The 22,869-nt window shown below is 50.1% G+C and overlaps 2 protein-coding genes across 4 annotated transcripts in view; both read right to left on the bottom strand.

Annotated features, from left to right (window-relative positions):
* Nucleotides 1-1,050: 1,050 nt before the first annotated feature.
* Calml4 (calmodulin like 4) lies at nt 1,051-12,537 on the bottom strand. 3 transcript variants are annotated; one of them, XM_031345493.1, is made up of 6 exons: nt 12,399-12,537; nt 11,921-12,094; nt 11,809-11,839; nt 7,188-7,328; nt 5,354-5,542; nt 1,051-1,515 (listed from the first exon to the last, which is right to left on the bottom strand). In XM_031345493.1, the coding sequence occupies exons 1-6, from the start codon at nt 12,405-12,407 to the stop codon at nt 1,418-1,420; spliced, it is 642 nt and encodes a 213-aa protein (XP_031201353.1). In that variant the 5' UTR covers nt 12,408-12,537; the 3' UTR covers nt 1,051-1,417. The 3 variants fall into 3 exon arrangements, with proteins under 3 accessions (XP_031201353.1, XP_031201354.1, XP_031201355.1); XM_031345494.1 differs by lacking the exon at nt 7,188-7,328; XM_031345495.1 differs by lacking the exons at nt 11,809-11,839; nt 12,399-12,537 and having other exon boundaries at nt 11,921-11,958.
* A 4,737-nt stretch (nt 12,538-17,274) lies between these two features.
* The window catches only part of Cln6 (CLN6 transmembrane ER protein), a 15,449-nt gene continuing 9,854 nt past the window's right edge, over nt 17,275-22,869 (bottom strand). The window contains exons 5-7 of the mRNA XM_031344847.1: nt 22,307-22,362; nt 20,723-20,845; nt 17,275-18,651 (exon numbers count right to left, since the gene is read on the bottom strand). Of these exons, the coding sequence (XP_031200707.1) occupies nt 18,381-18,651; nt 20,723-20,845; nt 22,307-22,362 (450 nt within the window). The 3' untranslated portion in view covers nt 17,275-18,380. The remainder of the gene's footprint in view (nt 18,652-20,722; nt 20,846-22,306; nt 22,363-22,869) is intronic.

Here is a 22,869-nt window from a genome sequence, read left to right as displayed (position 1 = left end):
TTTTTTTTTTTTTTGGTTTTTGTATTAAAGAAATTTGCCAGGTTGTTTATAATCAAGCTACTCAGGGGACACATAGTATCTACTCACAGGAAAATGAGGCTCCCTTGTCTTCTGTTTGATCTGAGCCATGCAGCATATGTGAGGTAGCTGAATCAAGGCCGCCAGTGTTTAACTCCCAGGAGTGTGTCCAGAGCCTAGCCCTTAGTAAGATGTATGTCTCATCTACTTCCCAAGAGACTCCTGTGTCTTGATACGTCTTTCTGCTTTCACATAAGGCACAAAGCCACAGGCAGTCCTGACACAACGGAATGAAGGTCTTCATGTTTAGAGCTCTGCACCCTACCTATGCTGGAGTGTTCCATGGGTACTCCTGGGTATCCTAGCTAGGACACTGGTTTCCACTGTTGACTTCAGGGCCACTCAGATTCTGGCCATGACCTGGTACATCTCCTTATTCTGTTAGTCCCAAGAGAATAGCTGAAAGTCATGATCAGGTCACTTGAACACCTAAGGATGGCTCCAGGCACAGCTTCAGCAAACCACCAAGAGCATCAGAAAGGCATGCTTGATTAACTCTGCACGGCTCCCACTTCCTTGGTGTGGGATAAAACTGGATCTCCCCACTGCTCAGCCAACCCTACATTCCTCTAATGTTTGTTTCCACTTTATACCTCTTTATGAAAAAGCATCCTACACTTGGTCTGGCTGGTGAAATGGAAATGAGGATTTATCAGTGGCACTGTAGAACTATAAGAAATGAGAACAAAAGATAAAACTCCAGAGAGGAAATGGGTGTGTCTGTGTGTATGCACTGTGCTTATTGTGTGTCTTGTGTGTGTGTGTGCATGCACAATATGCTTGTTCTATGTCTGTGCTCTATGTTTGTTGTTCTGTATGTGTGTGCACACTCTGTGCTTGTTGCCTGTTCCCAGCCAACCTCAGCTTTATCTTAGAAATGTCGAAGGTTGTTCTTGCACCCAAAAGCAGACTGGTCTGGCAGACTATTCTTTTAGAGACACGCTACCATGGAAACACCAATTCCACATGCTCTCAAGTTGCCAACCATTTATTTTCAGTCATAATCTTCATCCTCGTGAGGTCCAAAGGTTTTGAGAAGTACAGTGCGTGAGGGAATGACGATGCAGAGCCAACACTGGCATACAACTCTGACTACAAACCATAGGCCCTTCCATGCTGCAAAGGGCTAGACTGTTAGTACCGAACTCAAGACAGACCATATTACAGGCATCCAGTGCCGTGGCTACATCATCTGTTGGTACTTATACCATGCAGTGGTTGTGGCACGTGGTCTTAACTGCTGTGTTTGCCATCTCTATACTTCCCTTATGAAAAGGAATCAGTCTAGGTTTTCAGGCCCCAGAGGCTCTCATCCCCTGCTCCCTTGATCTCGGCTCCCTCAGTAGTCTTGCACAGGAAGGGTGATCTTCTGGATAAATGTGTCATATTTCACTTGGCCATTCGGTTCGATGCCCGCTTCCTTGAAAAGATCATCCACTGCAATAAATCACATTACTGTTTCAATTTGGATCTGGTGATGTTAGGGGTCTCCAGAAGTCTTCCCTGAGAATCTGATAGACTGTTTCCATGGACTGGGATGCACGCCAAGATGGGAGGATAACCTGCTTACAAGAACCCAGAACCTTTCCTTTCTGCAGTGCCCAGGATATGAGCACAGAGTACACTGGATCGTCACTGAGGCTGCCTTGTACTTGACTTTGATTTCTTTGGGGGGGAGGTATTGTGCATACCACACATGTGGAAGTCAGAGGACAGCTTGTGGGAGTCAGCTCTCTTCTTCCACCATGTGGGTTCCAGAGATCAGCAGGGTTGACAGACCTCTCTGTCAAGAAACCTTTAGCATGGATGTTTTACCTGTGCAGCCCACCCTTGTAACCTCCCAGTCACATGGGCATTGTCCACGGCTCCAAACACAGCCACACTAATCCAGGCTCACACCTGTACCTCTCTTCCACAAAAGCCCACCTCTCACCTTGCTGCCCGCCACCCCCTACCCCCCCGTTAATGGAATACTGAGTGGCAAATGTCTGTTACTCTATAGTCTAGTCTACAAGTGGTCTGGTACTCTACAGTCTACAAGTGTCTGTCACTCTATAGTCTATAAATGTCTGTTACTCCACAGTCTAGTCTACAAGTGTCTGTTACTCTATAGTCTAGTCTACAAGTGTCTGTTACTATAGCTCATTACAAAAGGGATGGGGTGAAGAAAGCACATGGCCCACATGCACCTTGGTTGGAGTTGGATCCCTAGCATTAATTTGAAAAATGCATCTTGTCAATGCACATGCAAAAAGTAAATCCAACTGCAACTCAAGTTCAAAGCATCAAACTACATTGTTCAGACGCTGGAAAGATGACTTAGCAGTTAAGAGTACAAACTACTCTTGAGAGAACCCTAATTCCATTCCCAGTAGATGTGTAGGTAGCTCACAACTGCCTGTAACCTGTTCCGGGGGATCTGATGCCCATTATTTGCCCTCATGGGCACCTGTACATATATGTGCAAACACAAAATCTTTTTTTCTACCAGGTTTTTGGTTTGTTTGGGGAGGGTAGCAGTGCCTACAACGCACTTTGTAGACTAGGCTGGCAAGCTGGAACACAGCAGAGATCAGCCTGCCTATGACTCCCAAGTGCTCAGATTAAAGGCTGTGCCACCACACCTGCCAGAGAGAAGCTTCTTGAAAGTGGAACTGCTTTTTAAAAGATAACTAATTCAGCCAGGTGTGGTGGTGTGTACAGCTTTAGTCCCAAACTTCTGAAGGAGAAGACAGGTGGATCTCTGTGTTTGAAGCTAGCTTGGTCTATATAGTGAGATCCTCTCAGATAGATAGATAGATAGATAGATAGATAGATAGATAGATAGATAGATAGATAGATAGGTAAGTAGGTAGGTAGGTAGGTAGGTAGACATAGAGATTAGATAGAATATAGTTCTCTCTTTTTAAACCCAGAGGTGCTCTGAGCCTGAGGAAACAGATGCATCTTATTTCATGGAAAAGCTTCTAACCTGCAGCCAGTTAGTGAATTGCCAGCCACAGAGAACAGGCCAAGCATCCACTCCAGCTGGAGACAGACCACAATACAGCACACCACAGCCCAGTGCTGACCAGAAGGGGGCAACACTCTAAGGCTGGGCAATAGGCTGTGCTGGGTACTACAAGTGTCAAGGATGCTTCAGAACAGAGTATTTCTCCTGAATCCCCAGAAGAAATGGTTTTCACTTGGAGGTACCTTGTCTTCCACTGAAACCAGGAGGAGGAAAAACAGTTTCCATCAGCTCCCTTCCCAGTGTCCTTTGCTGGTTAGCACGAGGGAAGTCTAGGGCCTGACTATCACTACAGAGGATCGATAACCGCCTCAGAGAGCACTCCACCAGCAGTGCCATGGAGTCTGAAGCAAGGGCAGGCCTGTTTTCCCCTTCACAGGAAAAGCAGTTGCAGTAAATGCTTCCAGCTGAGAGAAATTGGGAGCTGAATCTGCCTGTCAGGCACCATTCTTAAAGGCTTTGCAGTCCTTCATGAGTGCAGATAAGATCTGAGCGGGCTGGTCCATAGAATGCTAGTTCTTGGAGGACCCCAGGGATACCTGTTAGAAGCTCATCCCAAGGGCTCCCTAGAGGAAGGGCCCGGATTCAAACCCAATTCAAACTGCAACCTGAAAACTCTGCTGTCGTTAGTTGTAATCTGGCCCAAAGTTAATAATCAGTGGGTACTGGGCCTTTTCTTTCTTTCTTTTTTTTTTTTTTTTTTTTTTTTTTTTTTTTTTTTTTGTTTGTTTGTTTGTTTGTTTTTTGTTTTTTTCGAGACAGGGTTTCTCTGCGTAGCCCTGGCTGTCCTGGAACTCATTCTGTAGACTAGGCTGGCCTCGAACTCAGAAATCCACCTGCCTCTGCCTCCCAAGTGCTGGGATTAAAGGCGTGCACCACCACTGCCCGGTGGGTACTGGGGCTTTTCATCTCTCTGTGCCTAAGCTGAACCTCCATCTGACCCCACAAACTCGCCAGACAACTCAAAAATCCTGACTGTGGATACAAGTGATGCTGACTAGGGGCAGGCCAAAGTCTACAATGTTATCAGGACCAGGGCTGCCAACAGTGTTAGCAGGCTAGAAAGAAAGACACTGCAAATGGCCCAAGCCTATACCTAGAGCTTTCTCACAAGTGCCAGGCCCTCATCCTGTTTGGAAGCAAGAAATGTAGTAAGCAAGACCACCTCATACTCTGTAGCCAGGACAGGTTTCTCTGGCTACCCCTGAAAAGCTCCCATAGCCCCAGTCCCTAGGGCTGCTAAGGGCAGGGGCACAATGGCCTCTCAATTTGGAACCACCATGGGTGACTGAATTAGAGCCAGCTGTGGTAAGAAGATGGCCGTCGAGATGAGAGGCTCCTGCACACTGCATTCCGCCTCAGCTCTACTCAGGAGCCACTCAGCTGGCCCCTTTTATCAACTGAACTCTTGTGTTGCCAGTTGTGTCCTGTGTCATAGCTCTTAGTGTGCATGGCTTGTGTGCACATGTGTATGCCAGTTCATCTGTGTGGAGGCTCATGTGCAGTGCGCCAGCACCTATTAATGGAAACCTGAGGTTGACATCTGGTATCTCCCTCTATGGCTCTCTACTTTTGTTTGAGGCAAAGGCTCTCTGAACCTAGAGCCCACGGGTTCGGATTTAGTCTAGCCAGCTTGCCCTGGCATTCTGTCTCTGCCCACCGCCCCCCTCCCGCCTCCTGTCTGCCTGTGCATGCTGTAATTACAGGCAGCCATACACACTTCCTGTCCAACCTTTAGAAAAAACAAAAACAAAAAAACATGGGTTCCAGGATTCAAACTCAGATGCTCGTGCTTGTGGGGCAAACCCTACCCGTGAAGCCATCTCTCCAGTCCCTATCTTGGGGCTATATCTTTGGCATTGTGTCACAACATTATCACCTACAAAGTTGACATTTGATAACCACACCAGTAAAGTTCTAAAAACAAAAGTGGCTGCGTTGCTAGCCATTCTGGGCCACATTGAGATCCTCAGTGAGAGCTTCAACGAAGTGAATTCCAGTAGATGCCCCAGCTGCTCACATGATTGGAGACTCCAAGTGGACTGTCTCTGAGCTGACCCTCTACCCTGGGCTACTTCCGCCTCTCCCCCCTGGTTTTGCCTTAAATTCCAGTCCCTCACTCAGCCAACGTGACTTTGGCTCTCAAGCTTCTGGGCTATCCATCATCTTGCTGTCCTCACAGCCTCCCTCAGGTGGGCTACACAACACCGCCCTCCCCACAGTTCCCTAACCCTTCCCAGATGGCTCAGCCGGCCAGGCGGGTACCTTCCTTGTGAGTGAGCTTCTCTCCCAGTTTCATGAGTTTCGACCGCAGCTCGGATGCCATGATGTAACCTTTCTTCTCCTTGTCTGCCATCAGCATGGCCAGAAGGATTTCTTTCTTTGGGTCTTCTTGCTTGATTTGCATGTGCATAATGGTCAGGAAGGTGGAGAAATCCAGCTCTCCGTGCTTGTCTAGGAAAGCCCACAAAACAGTGAGCTGGTGGGAAGGTTTGTTTGGTTTTTGTTTTTGTTTTGTTTTTTGTTTGTTTTCGAGGTAGGGTTTCACTGTATAGCCCTGGCTGTCCTGGAACTCACTCTGTAGACCAGGCTAGCCTCGAACTCAGAAATCTTCCTGCCTCTGCCTCCCAAGTGCTGGGATTAAAGGCGTGTGCCACCACTGCCTGGCTAAACCTTCTCTTCTTAAGTTGCTTTAGTCATGGTATTTTATCATAGCAATGGGGGTGGGGATGGGGGCGTGGCAGAGGAAGGACACAACCAAGACAGCATGATTATTAATCCCTCCCCAAATCTTGCTTGCTAAGGAGACAGTAACTTAGAGTATTGAATCATGGCACAGGACCAGATGGAGGGAGCCTCCTCCTCTGCTCTCTCCCATGCTTCCAAAATGGAGGGAACCTAGTCCAGGTCAGTATGTCCATTCTCCTCTTGGCAGGCACCAGATCCACCAAAGATGTGTGAGTCTGAAGCCCTGGTCTCTGCCTTACCACTCCACTACCTTCCCAAGGCCTCAGGCTCCACCCTTCTGGAAGGACAAGGACCCTCACACCACTTAGCACAACAAATGGGAATGCCCCTGACTGCTTCTTCCTTTCTAAGGAATAGAGAAGCTAAGGCAGCTCCTGCCCCTTCAGAGCGTGAAATGGAGAGCTCAGGTTTCTGCCCCCTGGGCTCTGGCCTGTGGGAGGAGATGCTCCTGTGGCCTCCAGTAACCCTAGCAGATGGTGAGAACCCATCTGAGAGACAGGACTCTGAAGTCCAGGTGCTGAGGACTCAGGCTTCAGGTCAAGTGCTCTGGGCTTGTTTTCCCCCATCCCTCACCCTCTAGTGTCCAGTCCCCAGTGTATACATCCTGGTAGACATCACTCCCTGAGCTTTTCATTCCTAAAAATAAAGAAACACAGTTTGGTTTTGATTATAAAAGTCTCATATTTCCAGTCAAAAAAGAGAGAAAGTCTCCCTTAATGACAGCAGCAGAGAGAGCTGTTTGGTAATACTCGGGCTCCGTTTCCTTCCAGCTTAGCAGCCTTGTTACAATTTCTAGGTCAGCCAATGAAATCAGAAGAATCGAGTCCTGATCTTGAGTCCTCTATTGGCTCCAGAACCCAGGCACCTTACTGGCTCTGGGATGTGTCTTTGTTTAGGACACGGTTGGATAGGGCCCACACAACTTGGATGTTTTCACTAAGCACATGCCAAACCCCCTGCGAAAGGCTTTTTCCCCATAAATATAGGAGCTGGGTATGATAGTACACATCTGTGAGCCCAGCACTTGGGAAGTGGAGGCAGGAGGATCAGGAACTCGGTGTCACCCTGGGCTAGCAAAAGGTGAGTTCAAGACGAGCCTAGGCTACATGAGACCCTATTTCAAATAAAATCAGAGAGAAAAAAACCCACCGGGACCAGTGTTAGCATGCTTTCTTGGGGGCTGTGACAGACTGGGTGGGACATGAGACCCTGTGGGATGAAACACAGTATACATGGCCAGCTAGCTACCTCTACGGTTCAGACTGGGGAGGCACACTACCGCCAGTACCTCGGGCCTCTGAGCTTTCTCCCAGCTAGGCCCTTCACAAGCCCACCCGAACCACCCACTCACCAATCCCATGAGTCTGCAGGTGCCGCTGCACTTCCCCAGGCGTGGGGCTGGCTCCTAGGCACCTCATGGACACCAGAAGATCTGTGGCCTTAATCTTCCCTCTTTGCTGCTTGTCGTACAGGGAGAAGCATTCCTTGTACTCTACACACAGTTGGGAGAGGAAGTCAGTAGCAGGTGCTCACCCCACCTCTGCCCTCCTCCTCCTCTTTTCATTCCATTCTCCTCCCCCACCCCATCTTGGGGATGAACTGGAACCTTGTGCATGTTGTGCAGGCACCCCAACATCGAGCTCCCTGACCTCCCTATTCTCTTTCCCTTGTTTTGCCCCACCTGATCTCCAAAACCCCATAGAGACACAGTGTGATAGTGTGTGCTTGTAATCCCAACACTTGGGAGGTGAAGGCAGGGGGATTGGGATTCCAAAGTTAGCCACTATGTAGTAGCTAAAGGTTAGCCTAGGCTGTCTGAGACACTGTCTCAAAAAAAACAAAACAAACAAAAAGGGCCAGCAAGGTGGCTCAGGGGTGAAGATGCTTGCCGCCAAGTCTGAATTTGTTCCCCAGGACCCACATGGTATAAGAAAAAGCAACTCCTGCAGGTTGTCTTCTGACATCCACAGTACATGTATAGTATACATACACACTCCATAAATAAGTAAATGTTAGGGTTGGAGAAATGGCTTAGCGGTTAAGAGCACTGACCACTCTTCCAAAGGTCCTGAGTTCAAATCCCAGCAACCACATGGTGGCTCACAACCATCCGTAATGAGATCTGTCGCCCTCTTCTGGTGTGTCTGAAGACAGTTACAGTGTACTTACATATAATAAATAAATCTTTTAAAAAAAATAAATAAATGTCAGACAGATATAAAACTAAAAAAAGTCAAATAGAATTCAGAGAAAGATGAGCTAATTGTTGAAGATTTATTTGTGTTATTTTTATTCATTTGTATGTGTCTGACTCTATGAGTGAATGCCACATGTGTGTTAGCACCAAAGACACCAGAAGGGTGGTTGCCCTGGGGCTGCGGGTACAGGTAGCTGTAAGCCTTCTCACATAGGTACAGGAACCTGACTCGGGTCTTCTGGAAGGGCAGTACTGATCCAACCCCCACTGAACTAACTTTCAGCATGAGCACATACCAACCATATATTAAATTAGACTCAGAAAATGTTTATTGGGGTGGCGAGATGGCTCAGCAGGTAAGAGCACTGACTGCTCTTCCAGAGGTCCTGAGTTCGGATCCCAGCAACCACATAGTAGCTTACAACCACCCGTAATGAGATCTGATGCCCTCTTCTGGTGTGTCTGAAGACAGCTACAATGAATTATGCTGGAGCGAACAGGGCCGGAGCAAGCAGGCTGGAGCAAGCGGGGGCCACAGAGGTCCTGAGTTCAATTCCCAGCAGCCACATACATGATGGATCATGGCCATCTATACAGCTACAGTGTACTCATACACATAAAATAAATAAAATAAATCTAAAAGAAAAAAAAAGATCTATAAAAAAAAAAAGAAAGAAAATGTGTTTATCTGAAATTCAAATTTCACAAGGTGTCCTGTGGTTCATCTGGCCAGACTGTCCCCTCCTTTCCTTCTCTATCCCTTAAGATGTCACTCAAAAATTGGTAGAGCTGCCAGACCCCCGGGGACCTTTGTAACATTGATAAGACTTCTCCCCTCTGTCTGCAGAACCCCTCTAGGAGGCAAATGTTCTCTGATGCTCTCTGAGGTAGGGGTTTGCTATGGTCGGAGCTGAATGTGGGTACTTCACATCACTTCTCTAGGACCTGACTCCCGAACTCTCAAGTTGTCCTCTGGCGGGTCCTGGTCCCTACATGGAACTGCTGGGAAGGGTGCCCAAGGCCTGGGCAGAGCTGGCCCCTGGCTCTTTCTGCTGTCCTTTCTTCCCTGTGCTGGAGCCTCCTGCTGCTGCTGCAGTTGCACAGCTGGTAAAGCTGTCCTGTCTCTGTCCTGTCTCTTCCCCGAGGGGCCCCTGGAGGCAAAGCCAAGCCACCAGTGAGCTTGGGTAAGATCCCAGCTCTGCAGATGTTGATTCCGTGGGGGTGAGCTGCCCTAATCCCCTAATCCCTTCCATCTTCCAAAGAAAGAGCTTTTGAGGCCTGGGCTTGGGGTTGGGGGGCAGGATCTGCTGGCTATCCACTGCATTCTCCTATGTTGGTAACTGGGGCCTGGGGCAAGGATTAAATGGAGGCCAGCCTCTGAGCAAATTGACATATGTGTTCTCTTCCAGCATTAACAGACCCACCTCTGCTTTCTTTTCATAAACATTTTAATACATTTTATTTTATTTAAAGATTTATCTTGTGCATATGAGCACACTATAGCTGAGCCATCTCTCCAGCCCACGTTTTATTTTTCAGTGTCTATATGTGTGGGAGTCAAAGGGGGAGTTGGTTCTTTCCACCATGTGGTGGGCTGGCGGGGATTGTCAGGCTTGGGGGCAGGTGCCTTTATCCACAGAACCATCTCTCCAGACAAAAATCCATCTCTTCAAACCTGCAGAGCCACATTCCCTGGAGCTGGAATTCCAGGTGGTTGTTGAGTCACCCAGTGTAGCTGCTGGGAACCTATCTCCCTATCTCAGGTGCTGAGCCATCTCTCCAGCTGCCACCTCCCCACCCCCACAACCTCCCTCCACCATCTGCCTTCTAGACCAAGCTCTCTTCCTTTACAACTCTAGGATCCCTGCCTGGGTCACCAGAAGCCACCCCTGGAGCCTGCTGGACACCATCCTGCATCACAGGGTTTTGTGGGCCCTCCATACCTGCTGTCTTTTCTCACTATGCTAGACCAAGATAACAAGATCCCCAGAATACCTGGCTTGTCTGGGGACCCCGCTCCTCAGTCCTCTACACACACACACACACACACACACACACACACACACACATGCCACCCTGCCCACTGCCTCCCCGCACCTCTCAGGTCCTCTCAGTGTGGCCCCACCCCTCTTTCACAGCTTTCCATTTTGTCTTTCACTCTTCTCTCAATGGTGATCCCAAGAATGGGGCAGGTACCTCCCGGCTCACTGCTCAATTTTTAATACCTGGGGTAGGGCTGGCACAGGGCAAGGTTGGCACAGAGAAAGGACTCTTGCTGAAGTAAAGAATAAGTGAGGTAAACACATCAGGTGGCATCATCGTCCCTCTTCTCAGACAAGAAAACGGAGACTCCGGGATGACTGGCTTTGCAGCCTCCAAAGCCCCATTCCTCTCCCATCCCCAGCCAGGCTTCTAGCCCCTAAACATTCATGGCCACCTTTCTTGGTGTTAAAGACACTGGGATACAAAGAGAATTTGCCTTCTTCCTTTCTGGTTGTTTCAAAAGCCATGGAAGAGAGGAGCAGTGAGAGTCTGTTGTCTAGGGGACTGATAAGGCTGACAGGTAGCCTCTAGCTTAGGTCCCCATTCAAAGACTTTATTTTCCATTGTGTGCACAGGCACCAATACAGGTGCCCCAGGAGGCAAAGGTTTCCTACGCCCTGGGAGATGGAGTTACAGGTGGTTCTGAGCAGTCCTTATATCGGCTGGGAACCAATCTTAGATCTTCTGCAAGAGCAGAATCAATTCTAGTGAACCGTCTCACCAGCCCCCGGCCCCTAACTGTGGGCTAGGCTGGGCTGCAAAGTCTCTTCACTGTGCCCTCTGGTCTTGGCCTTGGTTTGAGGGATAGGGAGTTGAAGATTCTAAGGGTAGGTACCCACTTGGACCTATAAGCATAATCCATGTCACCCCTCTTCTAGACCAAGCTCTGGTCGCTCTGGTCATTTACATCTCTGGGATTGAGCCTTGCTTGGGTAACCAGAAGCCACCCCTGTGACCTCCTGCACCAGAGCTCCATGTCCCCGTGTACCTGCAGTTCTAGCTCACTGACAAGGTGTCATGTCAGCGATGAAAAGGATATTATTGGGTATGTTTCCATCCTATGTTGGGGCAGGTTTAGGGGCACAGCCTGAGGGAAAAGATAGCTACCCTGTAAAGGCCTGGGGCTGCACTCTCTGGCCTCTCTGCCAGGAAGTCAGCCAGCAGACCCCTGGCCAGGTGTTGGCCAGGTTCAGTGTAACTTAACTCTGTCTTTCTGGTCTTGGGGAAACAGAAGTCTGCTCTGTGGGAAGCCCAAAAACAAGATGCCTGCATTGAACTAGGCAAGAGGTACCAGCTGAGCCCCTAGTTTTACAGAGACTAAGGGCTGTAAAGAAATCTCCTGCCCCAGGGTGTAACCCTGGGTTCTGGTGCCTCTCTGCGCTGATGACAAAGCCCCAGCCCTCCTCTCTGGCTCAGTGTCTATGTTAGTGATCTTTCTCCATTACCAGCCTCCCACCCAGACCCCCTTCCAGGCTCTCTGGAGCACTCGCAAGCTCACTTTTATGACTCAGCTTGAAAGTCACACTGACATATAACAGGCCCTGGTCTGTCTTCTGGGCCACCCCCAAACAGATAACCAGCTGCCCCACAGCACCTGGCCCCAAGCCTGTGGGTGGGCCAGCTGTCCAGCCCTCGGGCCTTCCTTCCTACCAACAAAACCCAGCAAAGCAAATTGCCTAATGAGACACACATTTTGTGGGGAGTTACTAATTAGAGAACAAACCCAACCTACCATTAATTTGGTCCTGGGAAAGGAACTTGGCCTGCAGCAGAGAAAGAACAGTCAAGAGGGGGGCTTCAGCCGGGGCCCTCCCCACCAACTTCCGGCATAGCCCCTCACTCACCATCCTCAGGCACCCCTTGCTCCTGGAACTGTGTTTGGTTCTCTTTACGCCGGCTTGGAGTCCAAAGTCCAGCAGGCTGGGTGGAGGCCTGGTAATAAATCCTCCGCTGCCATGGAGACTGGGCCCTACGCCATGAGAGTCAGATTCCAGCTGAACACTGGATGCCCTGCCATCCTGAGAAGGTTGATTGTGAGGAAACCATTACAGACTCTCCTGGAGGCCCCTGCCCCTGGAGGCTGAGGCTCTGCATCAACTGGACAATTTGGGTGTCCCTTCTTGGGAGCCTAGCTTCTGAAAAGGGGGCTCCGGGGTGGAGTCTGAGCCGCTTGGGACCCTTTTCTCTCTCCTGAGGCTAAGCTGAGCTCCTTGCTGGAGCCAGGTAGCACACACACATTGTCTCTCCAGAAGAGGCTGTCCAAGAGAGTCTCAGAGACACTCCATCCACAGCCATGCAGATGCACTACATCTGGGGACACACCAAGGACATTGTCCTCAGCTATGATCCAAATTGTCCATCTCCTGTATGCCTCGGTTTCCTCAACAGATACATTATGGGCTGCTGAGAGAATCCAAAGACCAATACACAGCCAATTCTATTTCCTAGGGGCTGGGGATGATGGTGGGTGCTGGAGCTGAGTCTCAAGCTAGCAGCTCAGAGGCCTTGGAGTTTGACCTGACTTTCCCAGGCAGGAAGTTCCTCTCCCTTCCTCGTCTCGCCCTTTCCGGTATTATAAAAGCTGCTGACTGAATTTCTCAGCCCTCTATGCCTCTCCTCCTCCCCTGAGAGACAGGAAAAAGGGTGGCTCCCAGAACTGGGCCCTGGGCATGACTAGGTTCTCAGACTGGTCTGGAAGTCTCCTTTCCTTCATCCACACTCCTTGGCTGGTTTGCCTTCGAGAGTGCTAAATCCAGGCTGGTCCAATTGTCAGTCATTGTGTGTGGTCACGTAGGCTGTGCACTACACAGGGAGCAATGGGGGCTGCCAAAGGCTGCAGGTACCAGAGGAAAAGAGGTGAGGTCTCCTGCTAACCCCTATGAGGGCACACAAACTCAGGGCCTCTCCCGGTCCTGACCCCTCCATGTGGAATGTTTTTTTTCTCCTGAACCACCTCTTCTTACATGCTTTAAACTCAAGAATCTTGAGGTTCTGACTCCACTTTGTGAGGGTAGGTATGATTGGGAGGGTAGGTATGGCTGGGGGGCAAGATATGGTAGGGGACTAGGTATGGAGTGGGGGTAGGTATAGTTGGGGGGTTAGGTTTGGTGGGGGGTGGGTATGATAGGAGTGAGGAAGGCTGGAGGGTACAGGTAAGTAAGTGGTCGTGGGAGAGCAAGGAATGTAGGCTGTACTTTTTGACAGGTGGGCACAGAGCTGAGGCCCCAAATACCCTACCTTTGTGAAGGGCTCAGAGTCAGGTGAGGCATTTTCTCAGGTTTCAGTAACTGGGTAGTGGGGTCAGCCATGTGCCCCTAGGGGCATCCTGACATCCATCAACTCTCCCTTCTTTTGTTTGGTTTTGTTTCCATTGGTGTGTGCGCGTGTGTGACTGTCCTAAATCATTTATTGGTATAAATTTTATGAACATTATTTATATCATTACTAATGGAGCTGGAGAGCTCTCCACTCTCTCCAACTGTGTGGTGAGAACCACTCAATGTGTCAGAACTTGGATTCCTTTTCAGAGACCACAACTCCTGTGGCCAGCAGATGGCAGCCTCAGTGCTTGTGGGATGGTTCAGTGATCCATTGGGTATCAGGATTTGTTCTGATAACTTATGAAGTAGTGGATCTATGAGGAGAACCTCAAAGAATCTGTATGGAGCCTTCAGCCTAGTAAGAATTCAGGATGCTCAGAATCCACAATGGAGTCCAGATTTCTCCACAAAATACTGAAGACTGAGCCATCTTTAACTGCTTAACCCCATGATGGACAGGTTTACTCTAAGTCACACTCTAAGGAATTGGGTGTTTGCAGCCTCCACTGTGAACATGAAATCCTTCATCTAATGTAGTTTTGCTTAGCCTTTTGAAGCTGTCTGCTTTACCTAGCCAGGTGAGGCACAGGAATTGGTGATACAGCTAACAATGGGCCCCTGAAGAAAGTGCATCATGTCAGGTTGTCAGATCTCTTCTTCCACTATAGCAGTGGTCCTCAACTTTCCTAATGCTACAATCCTCTAATACAGTTCCTCATGCTGTGGTGACCCACCTATAAAATTATTTTCATTGCTTCTTCATAACTGTAATTTTGCTACTGTAGTGGATCTGTAATGCAAATATCTGATAGGCAGGACATCTGATCTCTGTGAAAGGCCCAAAGGGGTCACGACCCACGATTGAGAACCACTGCTCTGTAGTCTGTATTTGCATGTCCATATCTTGGCTTGCTTGATGGCTGCCTCCAGAGAGAAAAATATTTTTAAAAATATACTTTTAAGCCGGGTAGTTGGGAGGCAGAGGCAGGCTGATTTCTGAGTTCGAGACCAGCCTGGTCTATTACAGAGTGAGTTCCAGGACAGCCAGGGCTATACAGAGAAACCTTGTCTCAAAAAAAAAAAAAAAAAAAAATATATATATATATATATATACATACATACATATATATACATAAAAGTATATATATACTTTTAATTATATAAATATATAATGTGTAACCAGCTGAAACAGCATGAGACAACCCTTTTGACACCCACAAAGAGAGGGACCTGAGTGTTGCTGCAGACATCCGACGTGTACTTGGGAGGTAGAGACAGGAGGATCAAGAAGAGTTCAGAGCCATCTTCAGTTATTACAGTGAGTTTGAGGGCACCCTGAGCCACATGGGATCCTGTCTCAATACAACACAAATTATATATTTTATTATATATTTGCATGGCCGTGCATATGTGTGACCATGAAAGGGTGTCAGATCCCCTGGAGGTGGAGTTATAGGCAGTTGTGAGCCACCCCATGTGGATGCTAGAAAACAAATTCAGGTCCTCTGCAAACACCGTATATGCTCACCAAGTCCTCTCTCCAGCACCTGTTTTGTGTTGTGTTGAGACAGGATCCCATGTGGCTCAGGGTGCCCTCAAACTCACTGTAATAACTGAAGATGGCTCTGATCTCTTGATCCTCCTGTCTCTACCTCTCAAGTACACATCGGATGTCTGCAGCAACACTCAGGTCCCTCTGTGGGTGTCAAAGGGGTTGTCTCATGCTGTTTCAGCGGGTTACACACCCCCTCCAAGGCTGTGACTGCCAGTGGGCTCATGGTATACATCTACTAGACTGCTCAGTGGTCTGCATGTGTGACCCTCCCTGTGAAATGCAACAGGAAACCCCTCTGGCACCACTTGGGGCTGGATTTATTCACTTTATACTTGAAACTTGGCCCTCCTGGCGAGGGGCCAGCCCCTCCCCTGGACTTCACTGACTTCTGCTGGCTCCTACCCCTCTTTTACCCATCTCTGGACTAACATCCCTCCCTGTGGAAGGGGTTTTAGGCAAGGGGCTCCTCTTCCCCACTCAGGCAACAAGAACCCCAGAAGAGTCTCCCGGGAATGTCTTAGGTTATATGGGGGTAGGGACTCAGTAGAACTTGCCTAGCATGCAAGCCCTGGATTTGACCCACAGCACCACATAACTCAGACACCACATATTGTGCTTGCCTGTAAGTCTAGTAAGAGGATGAAGGAGGGAGGATCAGAAGTTCAAAGTCAGCCTGGACTGCACCCCAGCCCTGTCTCCCTAAATCCTGCTCTCACCCAAAAGCAATGCTCTTCCTCTTGCCGCTTTCAATGGAACTGTGTTCCTAGCCAGCACTCCTGCCTCTCACAGAGTCGGGGCATGACAGGGCAGTCCTTATTCCCCCATACCCGGGAAAGTGAGTCTTCACAAGCATCCATGTACCTGCTGGGTAAAGTGTGGAAGAGCAGGAAGTGGTCCTCAGACTTTGTTCTCCCCACCTCCATCCTATCTATCCTTTTGTTTCGGGGCTCTCCTGGGATAACTAGTGTCCCTGGAATCCATGTCTACCTAGAGCCTAAGGGACTTCATCTGGAAGTAGGGTCTATGGCCAGAGGTGAGGTGAGGTCATACAGAGCAGATAGGGTAGGTGCTAAGTCAAGGCAAGCAATCACACGGGGAGGGCCATGATTAATGGGCTCACAGTTCAGAATACCCAGGATGGCCTAGGTCCCACCACAGGCTGGAAGAGGCAGAGAAGAGACATCCTGTAGAACCCATGAGAACACAGCCTTGACCTCACCCTCAGAACGGAACAGAGAGAGACCAGCTGCTCTCAGTCACCAGGTTCATGGCACCTTACAGTGGCCTTGAAAGTCATGTGGACTGCACACGTGCCTTGGCAGCAAGGAACTGGGACCTCAAGGGTCCCCGCCTAGGTACAGCCTGGAGAGGCATCAAGATGCCTGTTGGTCCATTTCCAGAAGAAGCTGTAGCTGCAGTCTGGGGCCACACTGAGTAGCTAGGATCTGGTGTGGTGGTACGTGAAGGAGCCCATGTCAGAGTGGCCTACAGGTCCATCTCCATTTTCTGATTAGTTCTGGTTTCTCCTACAACCTCTTGTACTCTGGGAACCAATTTTCTAGAAGCTTTATGGTAGATATCCAGGAAGATGAAGCCAGGCTCCATCCACACAGCTTCCCAGGGTGACATTCCTAGTCAACTGTCCAAAAGGTACATAGGGCGGCCCAAGACCCCAGGAACTCGCTGTTTCTAAATGCTTGCTTTGGGAATATTTTTAAATGTTTTCTTAAGGAACCCGAGTTCTACCCCCAGAACCTACATAAAAAAGATCAGGTGTGGTGGTCCATGTTTATAATCTAGGCAAGAAGAAATGGAGACAGCTGGATCCCTGGAGCCCACTGGTCAGTGAACCTAATGGGCAGATTCAAGGACAATTAAGTCTCTAAAATAAGGTGACTAATGTTTCTAAAAGACCCACTGTGCCTTCTGGTAATGTCACCCACATCATTGTCTGGGGAGGTGTGACTGGGCTGCCAAGAACCCAGGCTCTAGGAGCTTAGTCAACTTGCAGAAGGCTGAGGGCCACCTCCTGTGAATGTCAACTAGCTTCCCATTGTCTCCCAACTGGGACAACTTGTGGGACACTCCCAGCAACAGACCTGGAGATTCTCTACTTCTCTTCACTGGCATAGGCTCCTCTAAGGAACAGTATTAAGTGTTGGGGGGGGGGCAAAGCTACGGGGGGCAGGTCCCCAGGTCTGCCCTAAAAGCAAGCCTCACACCCTGCAGCCCAGAGCAGACCAACAAGTCTCTCCCTTAGTCCAGAACTCCCACGTGCGTCCACCACCACACTCCCAAAGCTAGAAACAACCACCAACCAGGCTGGGTTTCAAAACAGCCTTTATTCAGGCCTCTCACCCCTGTCACCACCACCCCCCAGCATGGGTTAGCCCATAGAAAGACCACAAGGGAAAACTGAGGCACAGTCCCTGAGAACAGCAGAAAAGAGGCAGGGCCATGCATGGAGTGTCCCCAAGACTCACAGTACAGGCCAGTCAGGGCTGGCTACCAAATGAGGTGGTGGCGCCTTGTGCCAAGGAGACCTATATCTGAGGCCTGGGAGGAGGTGGGCTGGGGAGAGACAGGAGCCACCATGCTGGGAACAAAGGCACCAGGCAGGTGCTGACAGAGATTCAGGCTGAGATGCACTGTCTCAAGAGACTGACTTGTAATGTCTCAGACCCTTACATCAGGTCTCAGCGAATCTATAAAACAAGGGCTTGAAAACTCTGCCTTCCATGTAGCTCGGAACCCAGGCCAGCTTCAAGAGCTTGGCTGAGAGTGTGGCCTCTGGCTCCCTGGAGACAGGGTTCTCAACAACATGTGAATGGGGTATGAAGCTAGACAAGAGGCTGGGGGAAACTGTACCCGCTAGGTGGAAGGTGGGGGACACAGTAAAAGAACCACTCCTCCTTGCTGCCGCTGCCCCGAGGGAATCAGTAACCACCAGGACCCAGAGTCACTTGGATCCACGGGGCCCTCCAGAGCAAATGAAGCCCAGAGATGGCATTGCTCTGTTTAAAGCACAAAAGAAGTATTGACCCAGAAAGCTAGGGCCCAGGGGCTGGGCGGGTAGCAGACTCTCCTGCTTCTGTCCTGTGCAGCCCTCCCTCACCTGCATGTCACCAAGGCCAGCCCAGTCCTGAGAGATAGGGGTGTTATTCAGGCACCTCTAATAGTAGTGAAATACAGGGGAGGGCAGGGGCTGGGATCTTGGCCTTCATATACTTCCCCAAACTAAATTCCATTTTAAGCCCAAAGGGGGAGAAAGAAAAGAAAAAAACAAACCCAGAACCTGACCAGAACAGTTGAGTCTCTCAACAGCACACTCTGCCCATCCCTGCCACCAATGCATAGTTCACATTACCACAGTGCGTGTAATGTATGCAAACTTGTCCAGATACCATGGCCTGTTGCCCCCAGTGAGCCTCACTGTTGATTGCTAACATGGAGCGTATAGAAGGCCCAGGGCTCAGGAACATAGATGACACCGGGGTACTTCTTTCTGAGTACAGGGTCATTCCACAGCCAAGCCACCCACAGAGCCACCAGTGAGAGGGTGAGTGCGAAGGAATAGAAGAGGAAGAGGCCATTGCTGTCCAGGAAGAGGTGCCTGCGCTTCTGGTGCAAGACGAGAGCCAGCATGGCGAAGAAGGTGAAGATGAAGAGGATGAAGATCTGGCCCTCGGTGACCAGGTACCTGGAAAAAGAGAACAGGGGTGGAGGTGAAGTGGGTGCCATGGCAACACCATCACCAGCATCCTTCTGGACCAAGTCCGTCCTAGGCTGCTCTCCCAGTCAATCAAAACAGCTCATCTAATGAGTGGACTCAAGTGCCCAGAGGCCTCATACTGCTCTAACTTTAAGTGGTTTATCATATTCTGCAGGATAGCTATGTGAGGGGGTGCACGACTTTAATCCCAACCCTGAGGAGGCAGAGAGGCCAGCCTGGTCTACAGAGTGAGTTCCAGGCAGCTAGGCATGGTGGCTTACAGGTTTCCGCTGTGCCCAGGAGGCAGAGGCAGACAGGTAGGCTCTGCCTGCCACACAGCAAGTTCCAAGGCTATGTATTGAGAATCACAGGATATCTGGGCTTTAGTTTCTGGCTTTTCTTTTTCTTGTTTTTTTGTTTTTGTTTTTGTTTTTTTTTAAGATTTATTTGTTTTATATATGTGAATATACTGTCACTGTCTTCAGATACACCAGAAGAGGGCATCAGATCCCATTACAGATGGTTGCTGGGAATTGAACTCAGGACCTCTGGAAGAGCAGTCAGTGCTCTTAACTGCTGAGCCATCTCTCCAGCCCCCTGGTTTCTGGCTTTTCTTACCACATTAGGACACTTCCACATGACAAAAACTGGCTCTGGAGGAGCAAGAGAATGTATTCTTTGCCTAGAACACCTTGCAACACACGGTCTCAGTTCTTATACTCCCTGGGGCCTCATCTCCTGCCAGCTTGGTTTCTGGAGACATGTGAGTTTGGGGATGTCATCCCAATACATGGAGACTATTGTCATTACTGTCCCCTTGGAGGCTGGACTACTGTTATCTCTTAGAGATGTTGCCACCTCAAGTATAGAGCACTCAGAGGCACTTGGAGGCTTCTGCAAGGTTACCTGTCGGCCTCTAGGGTTTCCTGATGACAACTTCAGGGCTGCTTTCTCCCTTAGGAGGGTAACAGAAACAGCCCCACCTCTCAAGGCATCTGGCAAGTCTGTGTGTAGCTCTTACTTGGGAAAGCATTTTATTCAGTGAATGGTGCACTGTTATGGATCCGCCAATGTCACACTAACATGTCAAGTAAGACTGCGGCAATGAGCATGTCCTGGTCAAGCCTCTTTTTCTCTGGCATTAATGCCAGTATCTCTAATCCCACCCTCACGGAGAACATAGATGAGCTCTGGTGGGACCACTTGTAGGCTGGACAGGCCTTGGAAGTGCTAGCTCTGACCCAGGGAGAAAGGGCCTTTCTCATGTGCAGGGGGCTTCCTACCTAAGGAGAACCCAGTTCTGCTGGGTCCTTCCTGTAGTCCAAGTCCTCTGGGTGTGTGAGAAAGACCTGTCTCCAAGGAAGAAACCATAAGGGTCTGGCTGAGGCCTGAGAGGGGAGTCTGGCATGGGGACCTCGGGAGAACAAAGGACCAGGAGAGGGTGCTGGGCGGGGAATTCCTCCTGCTCTGTCCTCTTGGCACCGTGCTGCTCTTCTCTCCCCACTGGATCCTGACATTCCTGAGATGGGGACAAGGCCAGTATAACTCCTATTTCAGAGGGGTAAACTGAGGCTCAGGAGGATTCACAAGACATGGAACTAGAGGTAGACTCCTGGCCTCGAGGTGGCTCTGACATGCTGGGAATTAGGGCACAGAGGAAAGGGGCAGCAGCCACACCATCTCTGTCTACTTAGTGCTGAGGATCCTGGTAACAGAGGTGCCTCTTCAAGGCACAGTCCTCACTCAATCCAGGAAGAAGCAGAGGCCTGGAGATGTCTTATGTGGAGTCACACTGCAGGCCTGTGGCCAAGTGTGATCTCTCTCTCTTTCTCTCCCTCTCCCCACCCCTCTCTCTCTTTCTCTCTCAAACAGAGTCCATGTAGCCCAACATGGCCTCAAACTTATATAGCCGATGCTAACCTTGAACTCCCTATCCTCCTGTCTCTACCTCCCAAATGCTAGCATGAGATTATGGAGCTGGTGATGTGTGGGTTTTCACTGTGGTGGCTCATTCAGTGTCTGTGCCCTTTGTCCACCCCATGTGCCGATATCCACTCACCAGTAGTACAGACCACTGGGCACCACCAGGAGCAGGGCAGGCCCTGGCATGTGGCTCTCAGCCTTGGAGGTAGTGAAACAGCCACTGAAGTACATGAAGAGGATGAGGAAGAAGGGGATGTACCTGTGACAGAGAGGCAGCAGTTTACAGGCCTGGCCCAGGCCATCCCCACCACCTTCCCACTGGTCCCTTGCATTTCACATAGCGTGACACCAAGCTGACATGTCATGCGCACTGCTCTACATCCAGCCTTTCTTGCCCTGAGAGTCAAGGTGGGAGGAACAGAAACTAAAAGGTGACTCTCAGGCTCCAGTGTTAAAAATGAAGTGAAGGGGTAGTCGCCATGGCAACTACCTCCTGCCTGGCTTCCCTCTCTGGACTGGGCACCTGCCCTGTCCTTCATTCCACATGGAGATGAGGGGATGAGGGGCTCTGTCTCATCCATGTGCCTCGGATACCAGTAAGTCCGGCGCCACACTAGCCTAGAAATTAGGCTACCCAGCAGGGCTGAGGTCAGAGAGAACACAGTGCTGCAGGAATCCGAGAGCTGTGAAGCCCCCTCACCCTCAGCCCACAGGCCCTATCTCATCCAAGGGTATGGCATCTCCCCAACACACAGGGGCCTCCCTTTCTCCTTCCAACACACACACACACGCACGCACGCACGCACGCACGCACGCACGCACGCATGCACGCACGCGCGCTCATACTGCTCACATGCAACCCTTTTCTGTCATGTGACACCCTGATCCTCAATGCTCAGTCCACTCCCCCACCTCTCCTGAATTCCCAGCTTGTTCTTCCTCTCCCAACTTCCAACAGGAAGAGTCATCCGTCAAGGTCAGGACGAGCTGGCACGGGAGGCCTGTCGGACTCTGAACCAAGAGGATGAAGCTCTGTAATCTCAGCCAGTCCCGCAGACGCAGACACCAGTGCTGGGCATGTGCTAAGGGAAGCGCCTCACAGTGCTAGCCCACCACCTCCTAGATAACAAGTGTTCTCATCTTCTTCCTCTGGCTTTAGTTCATCTTGTGTAGGATGAAGGGCGGCAGAAGAAACCTCTTTATTTGAGCCCTGAGTCTGATTCTGACCGCACGTGCTTGATATTTTCCTGGCAGTAGTGGCGATGGTAGGGAGATTTCCCCGGGAGACTGTTTTAAGATGGGGAACACAATCTGTGCCACCCAGACCTGGCCCTGCTGGCTCTTCTCAGCTTTTTAAACCCACAACTGTCTCTTGCACCAGACCCACAACCCTCTGTGTGTTTATCAGGGCTACTACGGTCCTCCCTCCCCAAGCCCGGGCTCACGAGGACAAACATCTGCTTTCTGCCCTCTAGTGGCCACTGTGGGAACTTCAGGTAGGAAGGAGGCATTAGGAGGCCCCCTTAAGGCCAAAGGAAAGTAGCTGGGTCTTCCTAGCGTGCTGACCAGGGGCCCCACTCATAAGACCTTCGATGAGAAGAGAATGCCATCCCAGATGGTCCACTCAATACTTGGAGGCCTGGGATCCAAGCAGCCCTGTCCAGTATCTCCTGGTGCCTGGACCCTGGATGGAACCTAGAGCGGTCAGCCCGTCACTCACCACATGCAGTGGCCCAGGTACTCATCATAGTAGTACAGCAGCTCAAAGGAGTCGATCTGAGAACGCACAGGGGTGGCAGAGTGAGGCGGGCTGGGACCCACTCCTGCCCCTTTCCACCCCCCACCTCCACACACCATTCTTATTCCCTCCCCCAGGGTATCAGAGGGGCCATGCAGAGCCAGTTACTGTGCCAGATTTTTTTTGTTTGTTTTGTTTTGAGACAGGATCTTGCTATATAAACCAGGGTAGTCTTGAACTTGTAGCAATCCCCTTCTCTTTGTCTCCTGAGTGCTGGCTGGAGTTACAGTCGTGGGCCCCACAGCCAGACACTGTCCCTATGCAATTAGGAGAATACTAGTTTGGGTGGAAGTGCACAACAGTGCCCTCCCTCATGTAGGTGCATGCTTGTAATTCTAGCACTCCAGGAGGCAGAGACAGGAGGATCAGGAGTTCAAGGTCATCCTGGCTGACTTATACAGTTTGTGGCCAGCCTGGGCTACATGAGGTGTGATGACTGGCAAGGGAGCCTCTTTAGCCTCTAAGAACAGAAGCCCCCCCCCCCC

Source organism: Mastomys coucha, unplaced genomic scaffold, assembly GCF_008632895.1.
Source record: "Mastomys coucha isolate ucsf_1 unplaced genomic scaffold, UCSF_Mcou_1 pScaffold23, whole genome shotgun sequence".
NCBI classification, from domain to species: Eukaryota; Metazoa; Chordata; class Mammalia; order Rodentia; family Muridae; genus Mastomys; species Mastomys coucha.
This window is presented reverse-complemented; position numbering and strand designations above follow the sequence as displayed.

Coding starts and splice junctions, on each gene's coding strand:
- Calml4 (XM_031345493.1), bottom strand. Junction 7,329..11,808: donor TTCCCAGGACCAAATTAATG/GTAGGTTGGGTT, acceptor AACTGTGTGTAG/AGTACAAGGAATGCTTCTCC. Junction 1,516..5,353: donor GAAGCTCACTCACAAGGAAG/GTACCCGCCTGG, acceptor GATTTATTGCAG/TGGATGATCTTTTCAAGGAA.